Raw genomic sequence first — 19,031 nt, 5'->3', positions numbered from 1 at the left:
TTTTTTTTTTTTTTTTTTTTTTTTTTTTTTTTTTTTTGTTCACGGTATTGTTTCCAAATTTAAAATAAGAAATAAAAAATATAAAAAAAATGACCACTCTTGGAGGTTTACAAAATCGCCCTATATCTTCGGGGGCTCGGGAACAGTTTGAACGGTACAATCGAATGGATATTCTTGGTGAAGGTACGTATGGTGTTGTATATCGGGCAGTTGATAAAGTTACAGGGCAAATTGTTGCGTTGAAAAAAGTAAGACTGGATCGTACAGAAGAGGGAATTCCTCAAACCGCACTTCGGGAAGTTTCTATTTTGCAAGAAATTCATCATCCAAATATTGTTAATCTATTGGATGTCGCATGTGCTGATGGTAAACTTTATTTAATTTTTGAGTATGTTGATGGTGATCTCAAAAAAGCACTTGAAAAAAGAGGTGGTTCTTTTAATGGTATGACTCTAAAAAAACTTATTTATCAACTTCTTGATGGTTTGTTTTTTTGTCACAGGCACCGAATTGTTCACCGTGATCTCAAACCTGCTAATATTTTAATTACTGCAGATAATGTTCTTAAACTTGCGGATTTCGGTTTAGCACGAGCTTTTCAAATTCCAATGCATACTTATACTCATGAAGTTGTTACACTTTGGTATCGAGCTCCAGAAATTTTATTGGGAGAAAAACATTATACACCGGCAGTTGATATGTGGAGTGTTGGTTGCATTTTTGCAGAATTGTCTCGAGGCAAAGTACTATTTCGTGGAGACAGTGAAATTGGTCAGCTTTTTGAAATTTTTCAAACACTTGGCACACCGATGGATATTGAGGGATCATGGCCTGGTGTTTCCTCTCTTCCGGACTATCGTGATGTTTTTCCTCGGTGGGCAGGAAGACCTCTTGCACAAGTTATACCACAGCTGGACGCTGAAGCAATTGATCTCCTTTCGCAAATGTTAAAGTATAATCCCGCTGAACGAATATCCGCTAAAGAAGCGTTGCAACATCCATGGTTCAATGACGTTAGATTGTAGATGCATAAAGCGTTTTAGATATAAATTTTGTCTTCGGTTCACCCTTCTTTTTTTTTTTTTTTATTTTCGTCAAGTTTGTCATCTGGGCCAAATAAAAAGAAATTCCAAGTTATTGAGTTATCACCTGCTGTTAGAGTGTAAGGTGAATATTAATATTAGGAATTTTTTTGTCTGTTTTCGTTTAGTAAGTTGTTTCCTCTGTATATGTTGTTTTTTTCTTTTTTTTTTATTTGTCTATTTAAAATAAATCCTTAAAAAATAAGTTTTCTTATTTTATTTTTTTGTAATTCTTAATTAATTTTTCTTTTCTCTATTTTTTTTTTTTTTTTTTGATTTCTTTTTTTTTATTTTATTAAAAAAAAAAGTAATAGATAATGACCGCGTTAACACAAGATGAAGAAAAATTGGCCAAGGCTGCTATTGAAGAAAATGAAAAATTGCGTCGTTTGTTAAATGAAGCGAACAATGAAAGTCGAGCAAATGATGACTATAATGGTACTGATACGGAAAGAGCCGATAGTATTTTTTCACTCAAACGACGAAATGACATTTTAAGGGGGGAAATTGCTGATCTTCAAAATCAACTGGTTGCATCAGATGTGAGCGCTGCTGAAACTGTACATAAGTATAACCGTTTACAAGCTAAAAGAGCTCATCTTCGTAATGAGGTTCAAGGTTTGCGTAACATCAAGATGCATCAGACACCAAAAGTGCGGGAAGCGAACCGTTTTGCTGGTGAAAGGATGCAAATGAAGAAATCAAGTGATGAAGCAAATAGAGCAACAAAGAATGAAATTAAAACTTTGAAGGAAATGAGAGAAAAAGAAATTGAGCAACTTCATGTTACCATGCGTAAAGAAGCATATTTAAAGGAAAGAGTCGATTGTACTGTTTTGCCAACCCATTTGCGTGATAAACATGCTCTTAAAGCTGCGATTGACGCAAAAGAAAGAACAATTAAAAAACTAGAATATGATATTGAAATTGCTCAAAACAGACAGGGAAATAGGAGTAATTATGGAGGTCATAATGAAGAAAAAGATATAGGAAAGTTACGGGAAGAGTATGTTAAACTTCAAGAGACGCTAACCACCCTACAATATGAGTTAAATTAGATGTATATACCGTTCTGAATTTTTTTTTTTCCAGTATGTTCCTAGTCGGTTTTTCTTTTTCTTGTTAGAGTTTCATTGTCATTCTTTTTTTTTTTTTTTTTTTGAGTGCATCACATGATTAGAGGAAAAAATAAAAATTCAGAGCAGAACAGATGCTAGTGAACATGCAAAATGATGAACCCACATCAAATGTGAGTTTTTATTTCTAGTACGGAGTTTTCCCATTAAAAAAAAAAAGAAGAATAATATAATACTGTCTTGTATATATAAGTATAAAAATATATAAAAATATATATAAATATACATTTTTTTCTTTCTTTCTTTTTTTTTTATATTTTTTTTCTTTTTTTTTTACTCCAAAAGCCATAATGAGAAGGTTTGCTGTAACGAGTTTGCGTCAAACCAGTGGTCTTCGTTTTGCAACACCACAGTTCCTTAAGAGTATTGAAAAGCTCCGAAATATTGGTATTAGTGCTCACATTGATAGTGGCAAAACAACATTAACAGAACGTCTTTTGTTTTACAGTGGTCGAATTAATAAAATCCATGAAGTAAAAGGAGGGACAGAAGTTGGGGCTACAATGGACTCCATGGAACTTGAGAAAGAAAGAGGTATTACAATTCGTTCTGCAGCAACTTATTTTAAATGGAAAGATAATGTTGTAAACGTTATCGATACTCCTGGGCACGTTGATTTCACTGTAGAAGTTGAGCGAGCTCTTAGAGTTCTTGATGGTGCTATTATGCTAATGTGTGGTGTAGGTGGGGTTCAAAGTCAAACACTTACAGTAGATCGTCAAATGAGACGATATGGAGTTCCACGTATTTGTTTTATCAACAAACTTGACCGTGATAATGCTAATCCTCAACGTGCACTCAAGATGGCTAAAGAGCGTTTGGGTATAAATGCTGCTTTTATTCAACTAAATATGGGTACAGCACAAGATTTTGAAGGTATCGTAGATGTTATTGAACGTCGTGCCGTGTATTTTGATGGACCAAATGGTGAAACAGTAAGATTTGAAGATGTTCCTACCTACATAAAAGATGATGTTGAAGCTACAAGAAAAGAACTTATTTCACGACTTGCTGAATGTGACAGTGAAATGGAAGATGTTTTTTTAAATGATGAAGAACCATCAATAGAATTAATTCATGCTGCTATTCGTCGTGCTACTATTAATAATAAATTTGTTCCTGTTCTTATGGGTTCTGCTTACCGAAATAAAGGAGTGCAACTTCTTCTTGATGCTGTATGCAGATACCTTCCTTCACCAATTGAAAGAGTAAATTCTGGATTTTCGTTGAAAAAGGTAAAAGATGATGAAGGTAATGTTTTTAATGTAAAAGAAGAAAAAATTGAATTAAAAACAGATGATGAACAACCACTTGTTGCACTTGTTTTTAAACTTGAAGAAACAAAGAAAACAGGACTTTCAAATTACGTTCGTGTTTATCAAGGTAAAATGCGAAAAGAACATCTTGTAAACGTTCGAAGTGGTAAAACCTTTTTACCACCTAAAATTGTGAGAATGCACGCCGATTCTGCAGAGCAAGTAGATGAAATAAAAGCAGGAGATATTTGTGCTATTCAAGGTGAAATTGATGCAACTTCGGGTGATACACTTATGAAAGCAGGTCCAAGAAATGGACCTTTACTCTCATGTGAAGATATGTATGTTCCTCCACGAGTTATTTCAGCTTCTGTTAAGATAAAGAATGATCGTGATATGAACAGATTACGTGACCGTATGAGTGCATTTATGCGGGAGGATCCAACATTTGCTTTCTATAGAAATCCAGAAACCAATGAAGATATAGTAGAAGGAATGGGAGAATTACATCTTGATATTTATATTGAACGTTTAAAACGTGAATATGGTCTGGAAGTTGAACTTGGAAAACCAACTGTAAATTATAGGGAGGTAATTACAGAGAAAAAAGAATTTGATTTTGTCTACAAGCGACAAAGTGGTGGTGCTGGTCAATGGGCTCAATTAAAGGGATTTATTGATATTCTTCCAATTGATATGTCAGTTGAAAAGGGTATGAAAAACAAAATTACAGTTACTTGCTCTAATGGTGATATCCGTGAGGCTCTACAAAAATCAGTAATAAAACAGCTTGAACGTAAAATCTTTGTAAAAGGTGAATTAATGGCAGCACCGGTTTGGGGTGTACACTTTCACCTTACCGGTGGAGCTATGCATGAAGTGGATTCAACAGATATGGCTTTCAAAAATGCTACACAAGAGCTATGGGAAACGCTATTACCTCAGCTTAAACCAACACTTGTGGAACCTTATATGGATGTTGAGATTACAGTTCCTGCACATTGCATGACGGATGTGGCTACAGAATTTTCTAAACGTGAAGGAGTCGTTACTGAAACATCTATTAATGGAGCAGATGCAGTAATTCATGGAGAGACGGCGCTGGATACTATGTTCGGATTTATCTCAGATCTCAGACGACTTACCAAGGGTCAGGGTGATTTTGGTATGCAGTTCAAAGAGTACCGACCTATGCAGCAGTACAAGGCACAATCTCGAATGGATGAGCGCAACAAGGAACTTGGTCGCAAAATCTACAAACTTAGCGGGGAATAATAATAATAACAATAATTTAAAAAAGAAGTAACGGAAAGGAACATATTTCTTTTTTCTTTCTTTTTTATTATTATCTGGTCTAGAGGGATATTTAGAAAAAAAAAAAAATGAGGAGGAGTTGTGTATGTCTCTGAGTGTCTGTGTGTGTGGAAGGTTGCACCTAGGTAAGTATGTAGAGGTAGGGACGGAAGAAAAAGAAAGAAAAAAACATTTTGAAGGAGCATTGTGTGCTCTCTGTAGTTCTGTTTTTAGAGAACTGCGGTTCTTCACATTTACAGGGAATTTTCTCTTATATTCCTTATTTCATGTCCATTACATGTGATGGTACACGTTTAGTTATTTATTTATTTTTCTTTTCCTTTGCCTCTGAATAATTTTTTTTTTCTTTTATTGTATCCATTTTTGGTTTGCCATATAGCTCTATAATTTTTTTTTCGTTTTCGTTTTTTTTTTTTTTTTTCTATAGTTTGTTTCTTCAAGGGGAATACCAGCCTATATTAGCTCAAAAAGAAGAAAAAAATGACGATTGTGAATCTAGGTAAAGACTCTGCGAAAGTGGGCATGCGTGTGCAAAACATTGCTGGTCTCACTGGTACCATAAGGTGGGTTGGAACGATGGAGAAGAAGGAAAATCCTCCTGATGGGAGCGGATTTTACGCTGGTGTTGAGTATGATGAGGGAACAACAACAAAAAATCGCATTGATGGAAGCTGGGAAGGAAAAAGGTATTTCACATGTGATCCAGACAAGGGTGAATTAATTAAAGCAAAGACACTTTTCCCAGAGATGAATACTGCCTGTATTGCTGCTATTAGAGGACGTTTTGGAGAACAGGTAGCTAATTGGGAAGATTTTCAATTGGTAAAATTTTGTATTGCCCGTCAATTTCATATGCCTGATGTCTTTACTATGATTCAAAATCATCTTGAGTGGTTACAGGAGTTTAAACCCTCATGTGATGAATATTTCCCTGATTCCATAATTGAGGATTATCCATGCGGGTTCAGTGGGGCGTATGATTACGACAACAACATTATTTATTGTGAACGTCCAGGTAATGGAGGGAAGTGTACACCCACTGAATTTATGCGTCGTTATGGTCCTGAACTTGTTACACGTTGGCATGCATGTGCGATGGAAACGGGAAAGAAAATTATGACTGAAAGCCATTTTAAACACAAACGTCTATGCTATATTGTTGATCTTACTTCTGTCAGTGTTTCTATGAGTCGTTCACTTATTAAGTTTGGTCGAACTGTAGCCACTATTGATCAGGCTAATTACCCTGAACAGCTGGCACGACTAATTATTTTAAGGGCCCCAACGTTATTTCGTGCAATATGGAAAATGATGCGTGTTTTTATTGATGAGAATACTCTAAAAAAAGTTATTTTTGTTCCAGAAGGTAAAGAAATAGAGACAATGAAAAAGTATATGCGTGAAGAAGATATTCCTGATTTCGCTGGGGGTACGAGTAAGGCATGGCGAAGAAATGGTGGACGCATTGGATCAGCAGATAGTGACAAAGTATTCAAAGGGAAGACGATTATAAGTCCTGAGCTACAGAATGGTCAAGATGAAAGCGGAGAATTGGAATCTGATCTTATTTTGCAAGATGATGTTTCTGATGAAATCAGTCAAAATGGATCCTCAACAACCAATGGTGGAATGGAGGGAAAGAATTCTCGGAGTGTGAGTCAATAATATTTCCCATTTTACCTATTTAGAGGTGATATATTTCTACAATATTTGATTTTTTATTTTTATTTTTATTTTATTTTTTTTTATTTTTCTCAATAATTCTCATGGTCTCTTCTTTTTTTTTTTTCTCGTGTTCGAGGAGTTATGTTTCTTTTTCCATTGCTTTACAGAAGTTTTTTAGTATATTTGTCTTCTGTTCATTAGTTTAGTTTGCTTTGTTTGTTCTTTTTAGCGTTCGTTAAGGACTTGTTTTTTTTTTTTAATTTTTAACACCTTTGTTGCCCTTTTCGTACGCGTTAAAAGAAGAGATCATGTGTTCGTTATGATGGGGGAAACGAAAAGGAAAAAAAAAAAAAGACCCCAGCAACTGTAACACGCAACTCTTGAAGAGATCTTTACAGGAATTTGAGAATGCACAAAAGCAAAAGGAATAACCGCTACTTCCAGTTTCGTCACTCTTTTTTTTTTTTTCTTACCATATTTCCTCATTGTCTCCAATCTGCAACTGACAACAGTTGATACGAACGAGCATACCTTTAAATTGTACAATGAAGGTTAAGAAAAGAGTTTCTTTTTCGTTTTTTTTTTTTTTTTCTTCATCCGATATAATTTATTTATATTATTTTCAACTGTTTTAACGTCAAGAATAAAAGTGGGATGAATCAGAGATTTGGTGGTATTCATGGGGTTGTGACGTTCTTTCTCCGAGATGGAGAGAAGGAAAAAGTGTTCCTATCTCTTCAAATATTGGATCACTGGAGAACGTTTCTGCTTTTGATAGTTTACTTTTGTAGGTTTATGCTTATTTTAACTGAGATGTTTGCTTTCTTGAAGAGTTTTTGATAATAATATCAAATATATGGGTATTATGTGAGAATTTATTGACTTGGTATTCAATGATTCTCGTATAATATCATTTCTTTTTTTTTTTTTTTTGAGATGATATGGTTTACGTTTGCAGGTTTTTTGGCGTATTATGAAAAGATGACCTACCAAGTATAAAAATACACAATATTAGGAATTACATCCCCCCCCTTTTTTTTTTCTTTTCTTCTGTGTTTATCCATGAGAATTACTGCCCCGACGTACTCTGGATAATTTGTGTTTATTTTTTTCTTGTTTTCGTTCCTGTGTTAATGCTTGTTTTATTTCTTCGTGCCTAACTACTAGGGGTTCGTTTCTGCTTATATATTTAACTATATTTTCTGTGTTTTCTGTTTAAATCTCGAATCGCGCCCTTTTGCGTGTGTTTAAATGCACTCTGTAGAAGGTGTTTTTACGACTCTCTTGTTTTCCTCACATAACAGTACAGGTATCCAAAGAAAGGATTAAAAGAAAAAAAAAAAAGAGAAAACGAATAAGTGGAAAACAAAGAATAGCAAACAAGAAAAGGAGCGAGACAAAAAAGAAAAATAGTAATAGTAATAACAACAATAATAACAATAATGAAGGAAAAAAAAAGTGAGGAAGCTGTGGATGAAACGCATGCTTTAAAAGATCCTTGGTTTCTCAGCTACATACCTCAGCTGACACCAGACATAGTGAAGTATGACTTCAAGGGTGACTGGACCATGGCTAAACAAACACTTCAACAACCGCTTGACTACATTCGCACTGTTGAGGAGCTCTGGTCTACGATCAATTCGTTACCCAAACTACATCAACTTGGAAACGGTAGTACTTTTATATTTGCCCGAAATAATATCGACGCAAGTTATGAAGCTTTCCCAGACGGTATTCGAGTCCTTATAGATCTCTACAAAGCAGCAGTAGCAGAAAGGGCGCTAGAAGTGGTGCTGGGCTGTGTGCTTGGAGAAGGAATAACACAGGACGTTTGTGATGGTAAGACCGTGTGTGATGTGTTGCGTCTCTCATCACGCCCCAGTCACGAGTCGCCTGAATTGTTGCGTCTAGAAGTGTGGCTCAGCGATCATACGTACGCCAAGGCGGTGTCTGCGTACATTAGGAAGGGTCTAAAGGACGCTGGGTTGAACTTTACGGATATCGTCATGGGCGAGTCCTTCTTTGAGAAGGAGAAGAAGAAGAAGAAGGTGGGGTCCATTACAAAAAGTTAAATTTATTTATTATTATTATTATTATTATTATTATTATTATTATTATTATTATTATTATTATTATTGGTATTCCTAATGGTTTTACTTCTCTTTTTTTTTCTTTATGATAGAGCTTGTTGGAGAAGGAGGGGAGACATATGGGGAGAGGGGATTGAATAGAAGTGATATGGGAATTGAAAGAATAGGGCAGAAGAGTGAATGAGATGTTCATTATTGTGTATGGGAACAAAAAGTTGTATATAATGATGAAACTAATAGGGAAAACTGGTATGGCAACACACTTAAATCTGCAAGCATACCAGCGACATGGAGCTTAGATTAAAAAAAAAAAAAAGAGAGGGGGAAAAAGAAGAACAAGGAAAACAAAATATGTATGATCATAAAATCAAGAGAAGTACACCGGGTTAAGATGGCACTGGTAAATCTGACAGCAATTAATGGAAAAGGGTGAGGCAAACCTTTTTTTTTTTACAGTCTCTTTTTGCCTGTGATTATCTGAAGCCGTGATATTCAAAATACGCAATATAACTCCTATCCTTTTTCCCCTTTATTTTCTCCTTTCGTTCCCTCTTTCCAACTCCTCCTTCCACTTGCCTTCTTGTACTTTAGAGAAGAGAGGGGGTTTTGACCCCCTCCCGAAAAAAAAAAAAAGAGAGAGAAAGAGAGAGAGGAGGTGTTCTCCATTCTATAAGGAACGAAAAATCGTTTCCTTTTCTCTTATCTCTACTTGGCGAAGAAAAAAAAAAAAAACGATATTTTCAAACCTTTTTTCTGTGCGTGGTGGTATTGATGTGTTTCTGTGTTTTTGTGTCCTGATATTAGTGGTGTGAAGAGGAGATGGGAGGCAACAATGAGTCAAAGAAGAACAAAAAAAGAGGATGTTTCTCTTGCTTTCAATGTTGTTTTTTTTTTTTTTTTCCTTTTTTCTTACTTAATAAAAATCGAGAAACACGGTGAAATTCTCTTCTATTCTTTTAATGAATTATTTATTTATTTTTCTTCTTGTGCTTTCATTCTTTTTTTTTTTTCTTCAAAGGTAAAGTAAATGAATCAATGAACTTTCTTTAGTGTTTCGAAAATAGTATTAATATTACTGTACTGGTGATCTTTTTTTTTGGCAGTATGAAGGCCAATACGTCACGAGCTTTTATTTTCAACGTCTAATAAACAGCACTGTTGTCGTATAAAAGACGTTCTATATTTTTCTCTTCTGAAGTAGGTTCTCATCATAATTTTGCAGTTTTCTTCCTAATGGCGTTAATATTGAGTGTTCCCTCTTCCTTTCTTCCTTTTTGAGTACTGGTCTTATTGCTACTGACAATCTCTGCCATACTGAAACTTTCAGGAGTCAGGAATGATATGGATAATGGAAATAGTAGATTATGCCAGTTAATTTGGTTTGATGCGTTAGTTTGTTCTCACGATGGATTATAAAGGGAATGATCATTGTGGAATTTCAAATGACGTGTCCCTTGGAGCTTTATTTATATGCAGCACTGTTCCTTTTACACATTTACACGAACTCACAGAAAGAGGGAACTATAAACAAATAGAAACATATACATTTACAAATATCTATCTATCTATCTATCTATCTATCCATATATATATGACGATATTCTCAAATTATTTATTTGTTTTTTTTATTTCTTCTCATATATACTCCGTTGTCTTTGCTACTTTTCCTTGTTTATTCTTTTCTTTCTAACAGAAGGAAGCATGCAGCTTTTCGTCAAATCGGCGTCCGGCCAGACTCTTGCGGTGCAGGCATCCCTGCAGGAGACCGTTGCGGCTCTCCGCTCCCGCGCGGGTCTCCGCAGCGACGAGCTCCTCTTCTTCGGCGGCCAGAGCCTCGACGACGCCGCCACCCTCGCCGAGTACGGACTCCAGCGCGAGAGCACCATTCACGCCGCCCTCCCTGTTGAGGGTGGTAAGGGAAAGAAGAAGAAGAAGAAGATCTTCACAAAGCCAAAGAAGCCTATTCACCGCCACAAGCTGGAGAAGATGCGCGCCCTCAAGTACTTCAACGTCACGGAGAACGACGACGGTTCCTATAAGGTGGAGCACACTCGCCAGGAGTGCCCAGGACCAAACTGCGGTGCTGCCGTGTTTATGGCCCAGCACAAGGGACGCAAGTACTGCGGTAAGTGCCACCTGACGTTTACAGTCAAGTAAGACGGGCGGATCCGCCACTTCCTTCTTTATTATTTTTATATTTTCGTGTTCAATATTTTTTTTTTTTTTCCTGAAAATGGAAAACAAAATAAATTCTTGAGGTACTCTCTTTGCTCTCACATCGTGTTGGTTGTTATCTCATCTTGAAAAACAAGAAAACAAGATGGAAGACCTACTTTCTCTACCCTTCTTTTTTTTTTTCTTTTTTTTTTTTTTCTTTTTTTCCTTCTAGAGTGTGTTTATTTGCGGCTTGCATCTGGGAGAACGCAGCGCTATGAATACATTAGGGTTAGATGATGTGAGCAAATCTGATCCACTATTACATAATTTGACCGCTCTTTCATTTCAGGCGCCAGGAACTGCGGTACAGGGTGGAAAAGATGCTAATAATGGAGGTGGTAATGCTCGTATGGCGCAAGTGGATCTGGGTGATCTATTTAGCGATTTGAGTGTTCCAGGTGGTAGTCCTGGAACGTCAACACATGTTAATACATCCCGCGATTTAAATGAGCAGAACAAGGCGCATAAACAGAAACCCATATTACAACAGCCAAAACCACAACCACAAAAACAGGGATTGGTTGAATCTAGTGATCCTCTGGATACGTTTTTTAACTCGGCTCCATCCAATGTGCCTCCTGTTTCAAATGTAACACATGATGATGTGTGTGCCAACGACTTATTTGACTTTTCCAGACCAGGTGAGCGTGCAAGGTACTCGGATGAACGGTCTTTTTTAGAAGCCTTTGAAAATCAAGGTAAAGGGAAGCGAGGTGAAACACGTGATGGACCATCACTTGCTGATCTCAGCAAAGGATCTTCGGGAAATAAGGTGAAAGCACGTCTGCTAAAAATAATGAATTACTATGATGTACTAGGTGTTACTTTCAATGCTACACCAGAAGAGATTCGAAAACAGTATAAGAAGAAAGCGCTAGAACTTCATCCTGATAGGGTGGGTCGAGATCAAACAGAAGAAGAGGCAGAACTTTTTAAAGTCATGACAAAAGCTCATGAGATTCTCTGTGATGCAGAGGAGCGAGCCAAGTATGACGCGGAACTGCGAAGTTCCAGTAATGGTGCTACAGGTGAGGCGACGTGGCTTTTTCATCTTCATCAAGAGTAAAGAAAATGAAACCAAAAAAAAAAAAAAATACAACTCACTTACTTGTATATCCTGAGTGGGGGACGCCATGCTGTATTTTGGAAGTAAAAAAAAAAAAAGATATACCTTCTCCTCTGGCGTTTGAAACAAAAGGGACATGAAATTATTGCTGATGGAAGATTTGGAGGGAAACAAAACAAAACAAAAAAAAAAAAAAAAAACCAAACAAAATGAGTGAATAAGTGAATGAGTGTGAGTATTTGTATGAGTCTCTATTTTCTTATAGTAATAATAATTTTTATGCATATTGTTCGTTTTTTTTTTCAATTCGTTTTTCTTGCATATTTTATTTCTTTTGTTTTGCTTCATTTGCAAATAAGTTGTGGTAAAAAAAAAAGAAGTGTAAGGGGGTAGTCGTTTGTCGTTCAAAAAAGAAGAATGATGCGCCGCTGCAGTGTTTTATTGAGTACCAACTGGAGGGAGCAAGGTATCAGTTACTTGAAATATCTTAACGTCTGCACGGAAACACTTCACAGCACCGTGAAGGAAGGTCGACGACACAAATACGAGCGTTTCTCTGCACCTAATTACATTTCACAGAAGCCTGATGGCGCAGGTGGAAATGAAATTGTGAAAAAGGTCCCTGCGAGCTCAGCGGAATACTAGGAATGATTGTGTAATATATGCACCTTCCCTTCCTAAGGAAAGAAAAAATAATCTAAAGGAACAAGGTATTGGTGTCTGTGTTTGTGAATGTGCGTGATAGGAAGAATGAGTTAGCACGTGTGTAATAGGATGCTTCAGGTATATATGTGGCAAGGCTATTTTGTTACTAGTGATGCAAATTTGCTCTTTCCCTTAAAGGGGTCCAGAAGCCTCTCTGTATTTTTTTTCTTTTTCTTTGATAATTTAATATTTTTTTCGTTTTTTTATTTATTTATTTATTGATTCCTTTTTGTTTCTCTCTTTTCTTTTCTCCTTATTTGGTTAATTCTGTTACTGATACTTTAGGCTCCGTATTAACGTGGGCCGCAACCACAGAATAGACCCTCCTTGTTGGAGCAAGAAAAAAAAAAAAAAAAAAGGATTTTTCTTTTCTTTTTTTTCCCTTTTTTTTAGCAATGCCGTGGTATTTAAGTACCTTTCGTGTAGGTTTCTGTGCTATCTACTCGTACTTTGCCTACGTACAGGTGAAGTGGATTGTGGAGGCGGAAGAGCGGTATAAACGCTCCCTCACATGGAAACCCGCTGTGGGAACGATATTTGATCACAAAATTGTGATGAAGCGCGGGGGCTCAAGTTATGTGCAGTACCGGTTTGAAGTGGGTGGGAAGGAGTACGTGGGGGATCGGTTTAGCAGCGGCGGGATTCACAAGGAAGAGATGGTCTCACAACCAGCACTCCTTGGAGCTGGAACGCAACTTGTGGTGTATTACAACCCTGCAGATCCTAACGAAAGTGCAATTAAACTTCAGACAGATCGTGGTGCAGAGTCTGTTTTTTTGCTTGGTATTGCAATATCCATACTTGTGGCATATAGGTCTGTACGCTGTGAGACCATTTTGCCTAATATGTTTTACACATTTCTTGGTGTGAACCGTCGTCTTGGCGGTATCACAGGCCTGCGTGAGGCGCGTACGCACTCGCGGCAGAAGATGAAATACGGCAAAGGAACGGGTGCCATTTGATGAGAAGTAGCGTTTTTTTTTTTTTTTTTTTCTTACCAAACAACTCCGATTTCCACACATACTTTTTATATCTATGAAGGCATGAAGGAAAAAAAAAAAAAAGAAAAAAAAAGCGATAATGGGAGAGAGAGAGAAATGTGTGCTCTAGAAAGGAGCACACTGGGGGTTCTCTTATTTTGTGTTTTTTTTTTTTTCTTTCTTTGCATAATAGAAATAGGTTGGTGTTATTCGTTTTTTTTTTTTTTCTTCTTCGAGAGTCCTAACGTATATTAGTGCTGAGCCTACTCTACGAGAAAAAAATAAATCAAAGTAACAAAAATAAGTAAGTTTTATTTTGTTACATTTTAAAGGAAACGAAGAATAGTATGGCTGAACCGCGTTCTACCAGTAGCAAAGCTCTTAGTGGAGCGAAACGAAATCGTACCAGCATTGAGTTTGATGTTCTTGAGTGTATGCAGTCGATGGAATGCACCGAGAATCATATGGTGTTAGGTATTGATGAGGCGGGCAGAGGTCCAATAATGGGTCCTATGGTATATACTGGAGCTATGATTGCCCTTCACGAGCATGACCGTCTTGTAGACTACTGTGGAGTGAATGACAGTAAAGTGTTAGGTGAAAATCAGCGAAAAGATGTGCTGCAAAAATTACGAGAACTCAAGACTTTTCGTGCTTTCACAGTTGTTGTTACACCCACTGAAATTGCTGCTGCCATGACAGGTGTTCATGGGACTAATCTTAATACACTTAGTCACAACACAGCTATTAGTATTATTTCTAATGCTACATTGGAAGCTTCAGGTATGTTAGTTGCTGCATACATTGATACAGTAGGACCTCCTGAGTCTTATCAACAACGACTATCAGGCCGTTTTCCACATTTGCGTGTTACAGTGTCAAAAAAAGCAGAATCAAAGTTTCCTATTGTGGCAGCTGCTTCTGTTGTGGCGAAGATTGAACGTGATTCTCACATTGAACGACTTGGTATAGATGTGGGGAGTGGATATCCAAGTGATCCAAAAGTCATGTCATGGGTACGTTCACATGTTCATCGCTTTTTTCTTTTACCACGACAATATGACTTTGTTCGTCTTTCCTGGGGACCTGTCATTCAGCTCGCCAAGAACTCTAACATATGCACTACTCTTGTATTTGAAGAGGATACAAAAACCAAAGCGGATAAACGACGTACTGCTAGTGGTAGTAGTAGTAGTAGTAGCGATGGTAAGAAACAGCGTCTTTTGAGTTTTGCTAAACCACCACCACGTCGACATTCTGTGTTTACGCACCTTTTAAAACTTAAAAATGTTTCTTCCATTCAAGATACTCGACATCCTCCTTTTGATATTAATAATTGATTATAGTGAAAACTTCGAAATCTGCATTTCTGTGTGTTTGTAGTTTTATATATGTGGTGCACCGCTCTGTAACATTATCAGGGTTCATTATTATTACTGTTTGCACCCTAATAACCACAAAAGTTATTATGGTAACCATAGAGGCTGTTCAACCAGCATATAGAGTTTTTCACACTTTTGATTAGTGGGGAATTGAATTTACTTTGTACTACATGAGAGGAATTCTGTTTGATTGTACTCTTTTTTTTTACTTTTTGTTTACTTCACACTTGTAATTATCATCACGTTTTTTTTTTTATTTTTTGAATAATAATAATAATAATTGTCATTATTATTACCACTGAAAATTTTGTATCTTTTTTACTATTATTTATTGATTTGTTTGTTTTTAATTTAAAAGAAATAAATATACATATCTTCCACAATACAAGAGCAAGGAAAAGGACCAAGGTGGCACACACAATTCAATGGGAGTGGTGACTGAAAAGATTCTGACGGCACCGTTGGTGGCTGCTTTTGTAACGTTTGCCGTGCGAATACTTATGTACAATTGTATGGATTACTTTTCTCTTCCATATCATTTTGGTATCACAACTCCCAATACGGGTGCTGAAGTGTGGAAAGAAGCTGTTTTTTGGAAACATCGTTTCGGTGCTGTTCCTGAATTTCTTGGTGGCATTGCCCCATGGTATGCTGAGTATATCCCAGTGGCATCCAGTACGATGTATGTAGTGATATTATGTTTGTTTGATGCTTTGACAGCATTTTTTGTAAGTCAATGGCCGTCTGCTATGCCTCAAATTACTTTTTCGCTTTTTGTGCTGAATCCTGTAATGATTTTCTTGCCAATTTTGGAGTCTTTGGCACCTGTAGAGCATTTATTACTGACTCTTGTTATAGAATGTTGCCTTAGACGAAGAAAATATCCTTACTTGATCTACGTTGCACGATTAGTTCAACCTATATTAGGGTTTTCTTTTATTGCTCTTATTATAGCACTATGGTTTCCTGTTGGAACTTCAAGTCCAAGGATTGGTCTTGTGGCTTCTCTTTTAGGTGCTTTTGGTGTGGGTGGACTAGGTCTTCTTTATCTCTGGTATTGGGGTGCTTTAAGTGAAAAGACTTCTCTCTATTCCCCACCTGATAATGGGGTGATGTGGTATGTACGTCTTCTTATTCTTCCCGCATTTGGTCGCTGCGTAGACGTTTTTGAAGTTCAACTCCCAGCAGTTGTTACTCTCCCACTAGCACTCGCACTTCCTGCTGAAGTTCCAAAATCAAAAGGAGTTCAATCAAGTTCGATTCCAGGGGATAGACGATTGTTTTTGGTTTTATTTGCCATATGTGTTAGTAAACTGTGTCGTTCTAATCTAGCTCTTTCAGACTACTCATTGGGTGTACTTTTCTTGTATTCTCTCTTGGAGGTGTCAGATAAAAAATCCAAGAAGAATGGGAAAATATCAATGTTTGAACGAATGCTTGGGGCAAATGTATTTGTTCCTGTTTACACATTGTTATTGGTAGTTCCCTTACAACACAGTTTTTACACAGGATGGGTTATGTGGGATACAGCAAACCCCAACTGGGTATTTTTTCCACAGGTGGCCTTTGTTATTATGGGTAGTATTTTTCTTCTTACTTTTCTTAACGTAGCAGTGGACGCCATTCAGGCGGAAACGGAGGTGGACACTGAGAAAAGTTAAAAAAAGAAAAAAGTAGGACAATGTAGTACCACCTTATCTCGGCCTTTTTTCATTTTCTTTTTTTCACTGACACCGTGCGAAACAAAAAAAAAAAAAAGAAAAATCAAAATACACGGAGGAAAGAAGGAAAAAGGTGTGCGATAAACAAGCTGAGAGACGGGAAATGAGAAGAGAAAAAAAAAGAGAGGGAGAAGGCATATATATATATATGTATAAACTCTGGTACATTTCTATTTGCGTGCAATTTGTGGATATATTTTTACAAGTCACTGTGTATACTATCCCTTTTTATTGTCTTAAAATAGCCGTTCTTGTTGTTATTATTCTTATCTGTTGTTTTTTTTATTCTAGTTGTTCTCTCTTTTTTAATAATCATGCTTCTTCTTTTTCTTTTTTCATTATTTTCTTTTTTTTTTTGTAACGACCTTTCTGTTTCCTCTTGATACAACAGGATAGGATTCGCTTCTTCTTCCCCTCCAATTAAAAACAAAAAAAAAAAAAAGAAAGACAAATATATATATTTTTTTCTCTGCCAGGGGAAGAGAGTAGACAGCAAATGTCCCAAAACGTTCTTCAGACTCTTGCCCTTGTTCTTCTGTCGCTACTGCTGGTGTCGGCAGAGCACACACTCATGCAAACCCGTACGAACCGAATTGTGTCGCGAGGAACTGAACCGTCTGTGAATGCGCCGTACTTTTTATTTTCGGTCTGCGAGGCGGAGATTCAACAGTTTTGCCCATCGCAGAAGGAAGCCCCGCTGAAGTGTCTTCTACATCACTTCAGCGCAGCCCGACAGAACCCCCGCGGCGGTGGGGCCGCGCAGGGACGCCCCCATCTCCTCCACGCCTACACCCAGCAGCCCCAACAGACCCTGCAGCCCACACAGCGACCGCAGGAGGAACCAGCGGAGACGCAGCCCCGGCGGCCCATTCACTTTGGCAAAGAGTGCAGCAGTTGGCTCAGAGCACGGGAGGTGTGCGTCACGTACGTCCGAAGATCAGGGCGGTGTCGTGCGTCTGAAACCGCGCGCGAATGTCTGCGGAGGGTGCCAGCAAGTCTGCTCCCGCCAGGATGTCGCAACACAGACTACCACCGCAGTGTCATGCTCTACGGTGAAATGAAGCGGCAGAAGAGAACGTAGTTGCAATGGAGACATTATAACATCGTGAAGATGAGACAACAGAAAAGAAAAGAAAAAAAAAAGAAAAAAAAAGTATAGCTTGGCGAGATAAATGGAGTGGTCCAAAAAATTCTTTTTTCCTTTTTGGTTTCTTGTTTTCGACAAATGTAATCGTCCCTGGGTAATTTAAATACCTGGCAAAAGAAGAACATACACGTACGCATTAAGCAAGGAATGAATAGCAACTTCAACGGGAGTAAGACTGAAGGCCAAACTGGGTAACCGAATCGAATACTCTTGGAAGGGAATGTGTAACATGAAGTATAGTGCATGGAAAAAACATAAATTTATCTGTATTGCAGCATCGTATAAGATATGAAAGCCTGGATTGTAGATAATGAGAAACCCATTTTAAACTGGTTTAGGTCAGGCAAAAGAAGGAAGATAAATTTGATCAGTAAAAAGGAAAAGAACATGATCACTTGTACTTCCGTTTTTTTTTTTTTTTTTTAAGTTTGTACACAGATAGAATAACAATGGAAAAACCTCGATTTCTATGGGCTTTACTGAGTTCTTCTTCCATGTGTTCACTAGAACAAGTAATGCCCGGTTTGTAGCAACCAGAGAGCCTTTCATTTTTTCTTTGTTGTTGTTGTTGTCGTTGTTGTTGTTGTTGTATTTCGTTTTTTTTTTTTTTTCTTTCTTGTTCTTCGAAAGGCCCTTTTTTTTTTATTCCTGCATGGGAATGGGAATTTACCGCAACATATTTTTGTTCTCCTACTTCCCCTGCTATTTTCACTCGAAAAAATCTGAAACAACAACAACAAAAAAAAAGGAAACAAAAAAAACAAAATGAATATCCAAAACGAAAAAAGTGTCTAAATACCAGAGAATACAGTATCTCGTAAGTAATCTCTTTCTGATTTGGTTTTTCTGGCGGCTGTCATAACAGCTAGTGGAGATAATTTTGTTTCCGTTTTCCTAGTCCAGAGATAACAGCATCATTAGCGGTATGTTTGTTTTTCTGTATTAATGTATGTGGTCTTGTTTATTTCCTTTATTCAAATATAGTTCTTTTTATTATTATTATTATTATTATTATTATTATTATTATTATTATTATTATTATTATTAAAAGTAATAGTAATAATAATATGTCTTTGTAAAAACACAAGAAGTGAAGGCTGAACTTGAATAGGGCAAATAATCAATTCCACATTCTTTTAATAAGTAAGAAATACTTACATTCTCTATGGGCTTTCATGATGGATTTTTTCTTCGTATTTCGCCTGCACGATTTATAAATAATTTCGTTCTTTGTGAGTGCATACGCGTGCGTTTTTTTTTTTTTTTTTTT

General features: G+C 37.0%; 11 protein-coding genes across 11 annotated transcripts; all 11 read left to right on the top strand.

Moving 5' to 3' along the window:
• Positions 1 to 89: 89 nt before the first annotated feature.
• TM35_000024800 (cell division related protein kinase 2) lies at positions 90 to 1,025 on the top strand (the record flags this gene model as incomplete). Its single annotated transcript, XM_029021798.1, has 1 exon — positions 90 to 1,025. The coding sequence occupies one exon, from the start codon at positions 90 to 92 to the stop codon at positions 1,023 to 1,025; it is 936 nt and encodes a 311-aa protein (XP_028887220.1).
• Positions 1,026 to 1,399: 374 nt separating this feature from the next.
• Positions 1,400 to 2,140, top strand: TM35_000024790 (uncharacterized protein; the record flags this gene model as incomplete). The annotated part of the gene is made up of 1 exon (XM_029021797.1): positions 1,400 to 2,140. One exon carries the CDS (start codon positions 1,400 to 1,402, stop codon positions 2,138 to 2,140), a length of 741 nt encoding a protein of 246 aa, XP_028887219.1.
• Positions 2,141 to 2,508: 368 nt separating this feature from the next.
• TM35_000024780 (putative elongation factor G2-like protein) lies at positions 2,509 to 4,749 on the top strand (the record flags this gene model as incomplete). Its single annotated transcript, XM_029021796.1, has 1 exon — positions 2,509 to 4,749. One exon carries the CDS (start codon positions 2,509 to 2,511, stop codon positions 4,747 to 4,749), a length of 2,241 nt encoding a protein of 746 aa, XP_028887218.1.
• A 519-nt stretch (positions 4,750 to 5,268) lies between these two features.
• TM35_000024770 (cytosolic factor SEC14) lies at positions 5,269 to 6,453 on the top strand (the record flags this gene model as incomplete). Its single annotated transcript, XM_029021795.1, has 1 exon — positions 5,269 to 6,453. The coding sequence occupies one exon, from the start codon at positions 5,269 to 5,271 to the stop codon at positions 6,451 to 6,453; it is 1,185 nt and encodes a 394-aa protein (XP_028887217.1).
• A 1,442-nt stretch (positions 6,454 to 7,895) lies between these two features.
• Positions 7,896 to 8,525, top strand: TM35_000024760 (uncharacterized protein; the record flags this gene model as incomplete). Its single annotated transcript, XM_029021794.1, has 1 exon — positions 7,896 to 8,525. One exon carries the CDS (start codon positions 7,896 to 7,898, stop codon positions 8,523 to 8,525), a length of 630 nt encoding a protein of 209 aa, XP_028887216.1.
• A 1,719-nt stretch (positions 8,526 to 10,244) lies between these two features.
• TM35_000024750 (small subunit ribosomal protein S27Ae) lies at positions 10,245 to 10,700 on the top strand (the record flags this gene model as incomplete). Its single annotated transcript, XM_029021793.1, has 1 exon — positions 10,245 to 10,700. One exon carries the CDS (start codon positions 10,245 to 10,247, stop codon positions 10,698 to 10,700), a length of 456 nt encoding a protein of 151 aa, XP_028887215.1.
• A 274-nt stretch (positions 10,701 to 10,974) lies between these two features.
• TM35_000024740 (putative DnaJ chaperone protein) lies at positions 10,975 to 11,826 on the top strand (the record flags this gene model as incomplete). The annotated part of the gene is made up of 1 exon (XM_029021792.1): positions 10,975 to 11,826. The coding sequence occupies one exon, from the start codon at positions 10,975 to 10,977 to the stop codon at positions 11,824 to 11,826; it is 852 nt and encodes a 283-aa protein (XP_028887214.1).
• A 1,100-nt stretch (positions 11,827 to 12,926) lies between these two features.
• TM35_000024730 (uncharacterized protein) lies at positions 12,927 to 13,493 on the top strand (the record flags this gene model as incomplete). The annotated part of the gene is made up of 1 exon (XM_029021791.1): positions 12,927 to 13,493. One exon carries the CDS (start codon positions 12,927 to 12,929, stop codon positions 13,491 to 13,493), a length of 567 nt encoding a protein of 188 aa, XP_028887213.1.
• Positions 13,494 to 13,858: 365 nt separating this feature from the next.
• TM35_000024720 (ribonuclease H) lies at positions 13,859 to 14,851 on the top strand (the record flags this gene model as incomplete). Its single annotated transcript, XM_029021790.1, has 1 exon — positions 13,859 to 14,851. The coding sequence occupies one exon, from the start codon at positions 13,859 to 13,861 to the stop codon at positions 14,849 to 14,851; it is 993 nt and encodes a 330-aa protein (XP_028887212.1).
• Positions 14,852 to 15,318: 467 nt separating this feature from the next.
• On the top strand, positions 15,319 to 16,554 carry TM35_000024710 (putative GPI transamidase component Tta2; the record flags this gene model as incomplete). Its single annotated transcript, XM_029021789.1, has 1 exon — positions 15,319 to 16,554. The coding sequence occupies one exon, from the start codon at positions 15,319 to 15,321 to the stop codon at positions 16,552 to 16,554; it is 1,236 nt and encodes a 411-aa protein (XP_028887211.1).
• A 556-nt stretch (positions 16,555 to 17,110) lies between these two features.
• TM35_000024700 (uncharacterized protein) lies at positions 17,111 to 17,695 on the top strand (the record flags this gene model as incomplete). The annotated part of the gene is made up of 1 exon (XM_029021788.1): positions 17,111 to 17,695. The coding sequence occupies one exon, from the start codon at positions 17,111 to 17,113 to the stop codon at positions 17,693 to 17,695; it is 585 nt and encodes a 194-aa protein (XP_028887210.1).
• Positions 17,696 to 19,031: the final 1,336 nt, after the last annotated feature.

Source organism: Trypanosoma theileri (genome assembly GCF_002087225.1).
Source record: "Trypanosoma theileri isolate Edinburgh chromosome Unknown TM35_Tth_2_V1, whole genome shotgun sequence".
Classification (NCBI taxonomy): Eukaryota; Euglenozoa; class Kinetoplastea; order Trypanosomatida; family Trypanosomatidae; genus Trypanosoma; species Trypanosoma theileri.
The sequence above is the reverse complement of the archived record's forward strand: the minus strand, read 5'-3'. Positions and strand labels throughout refer to the sequence as shown.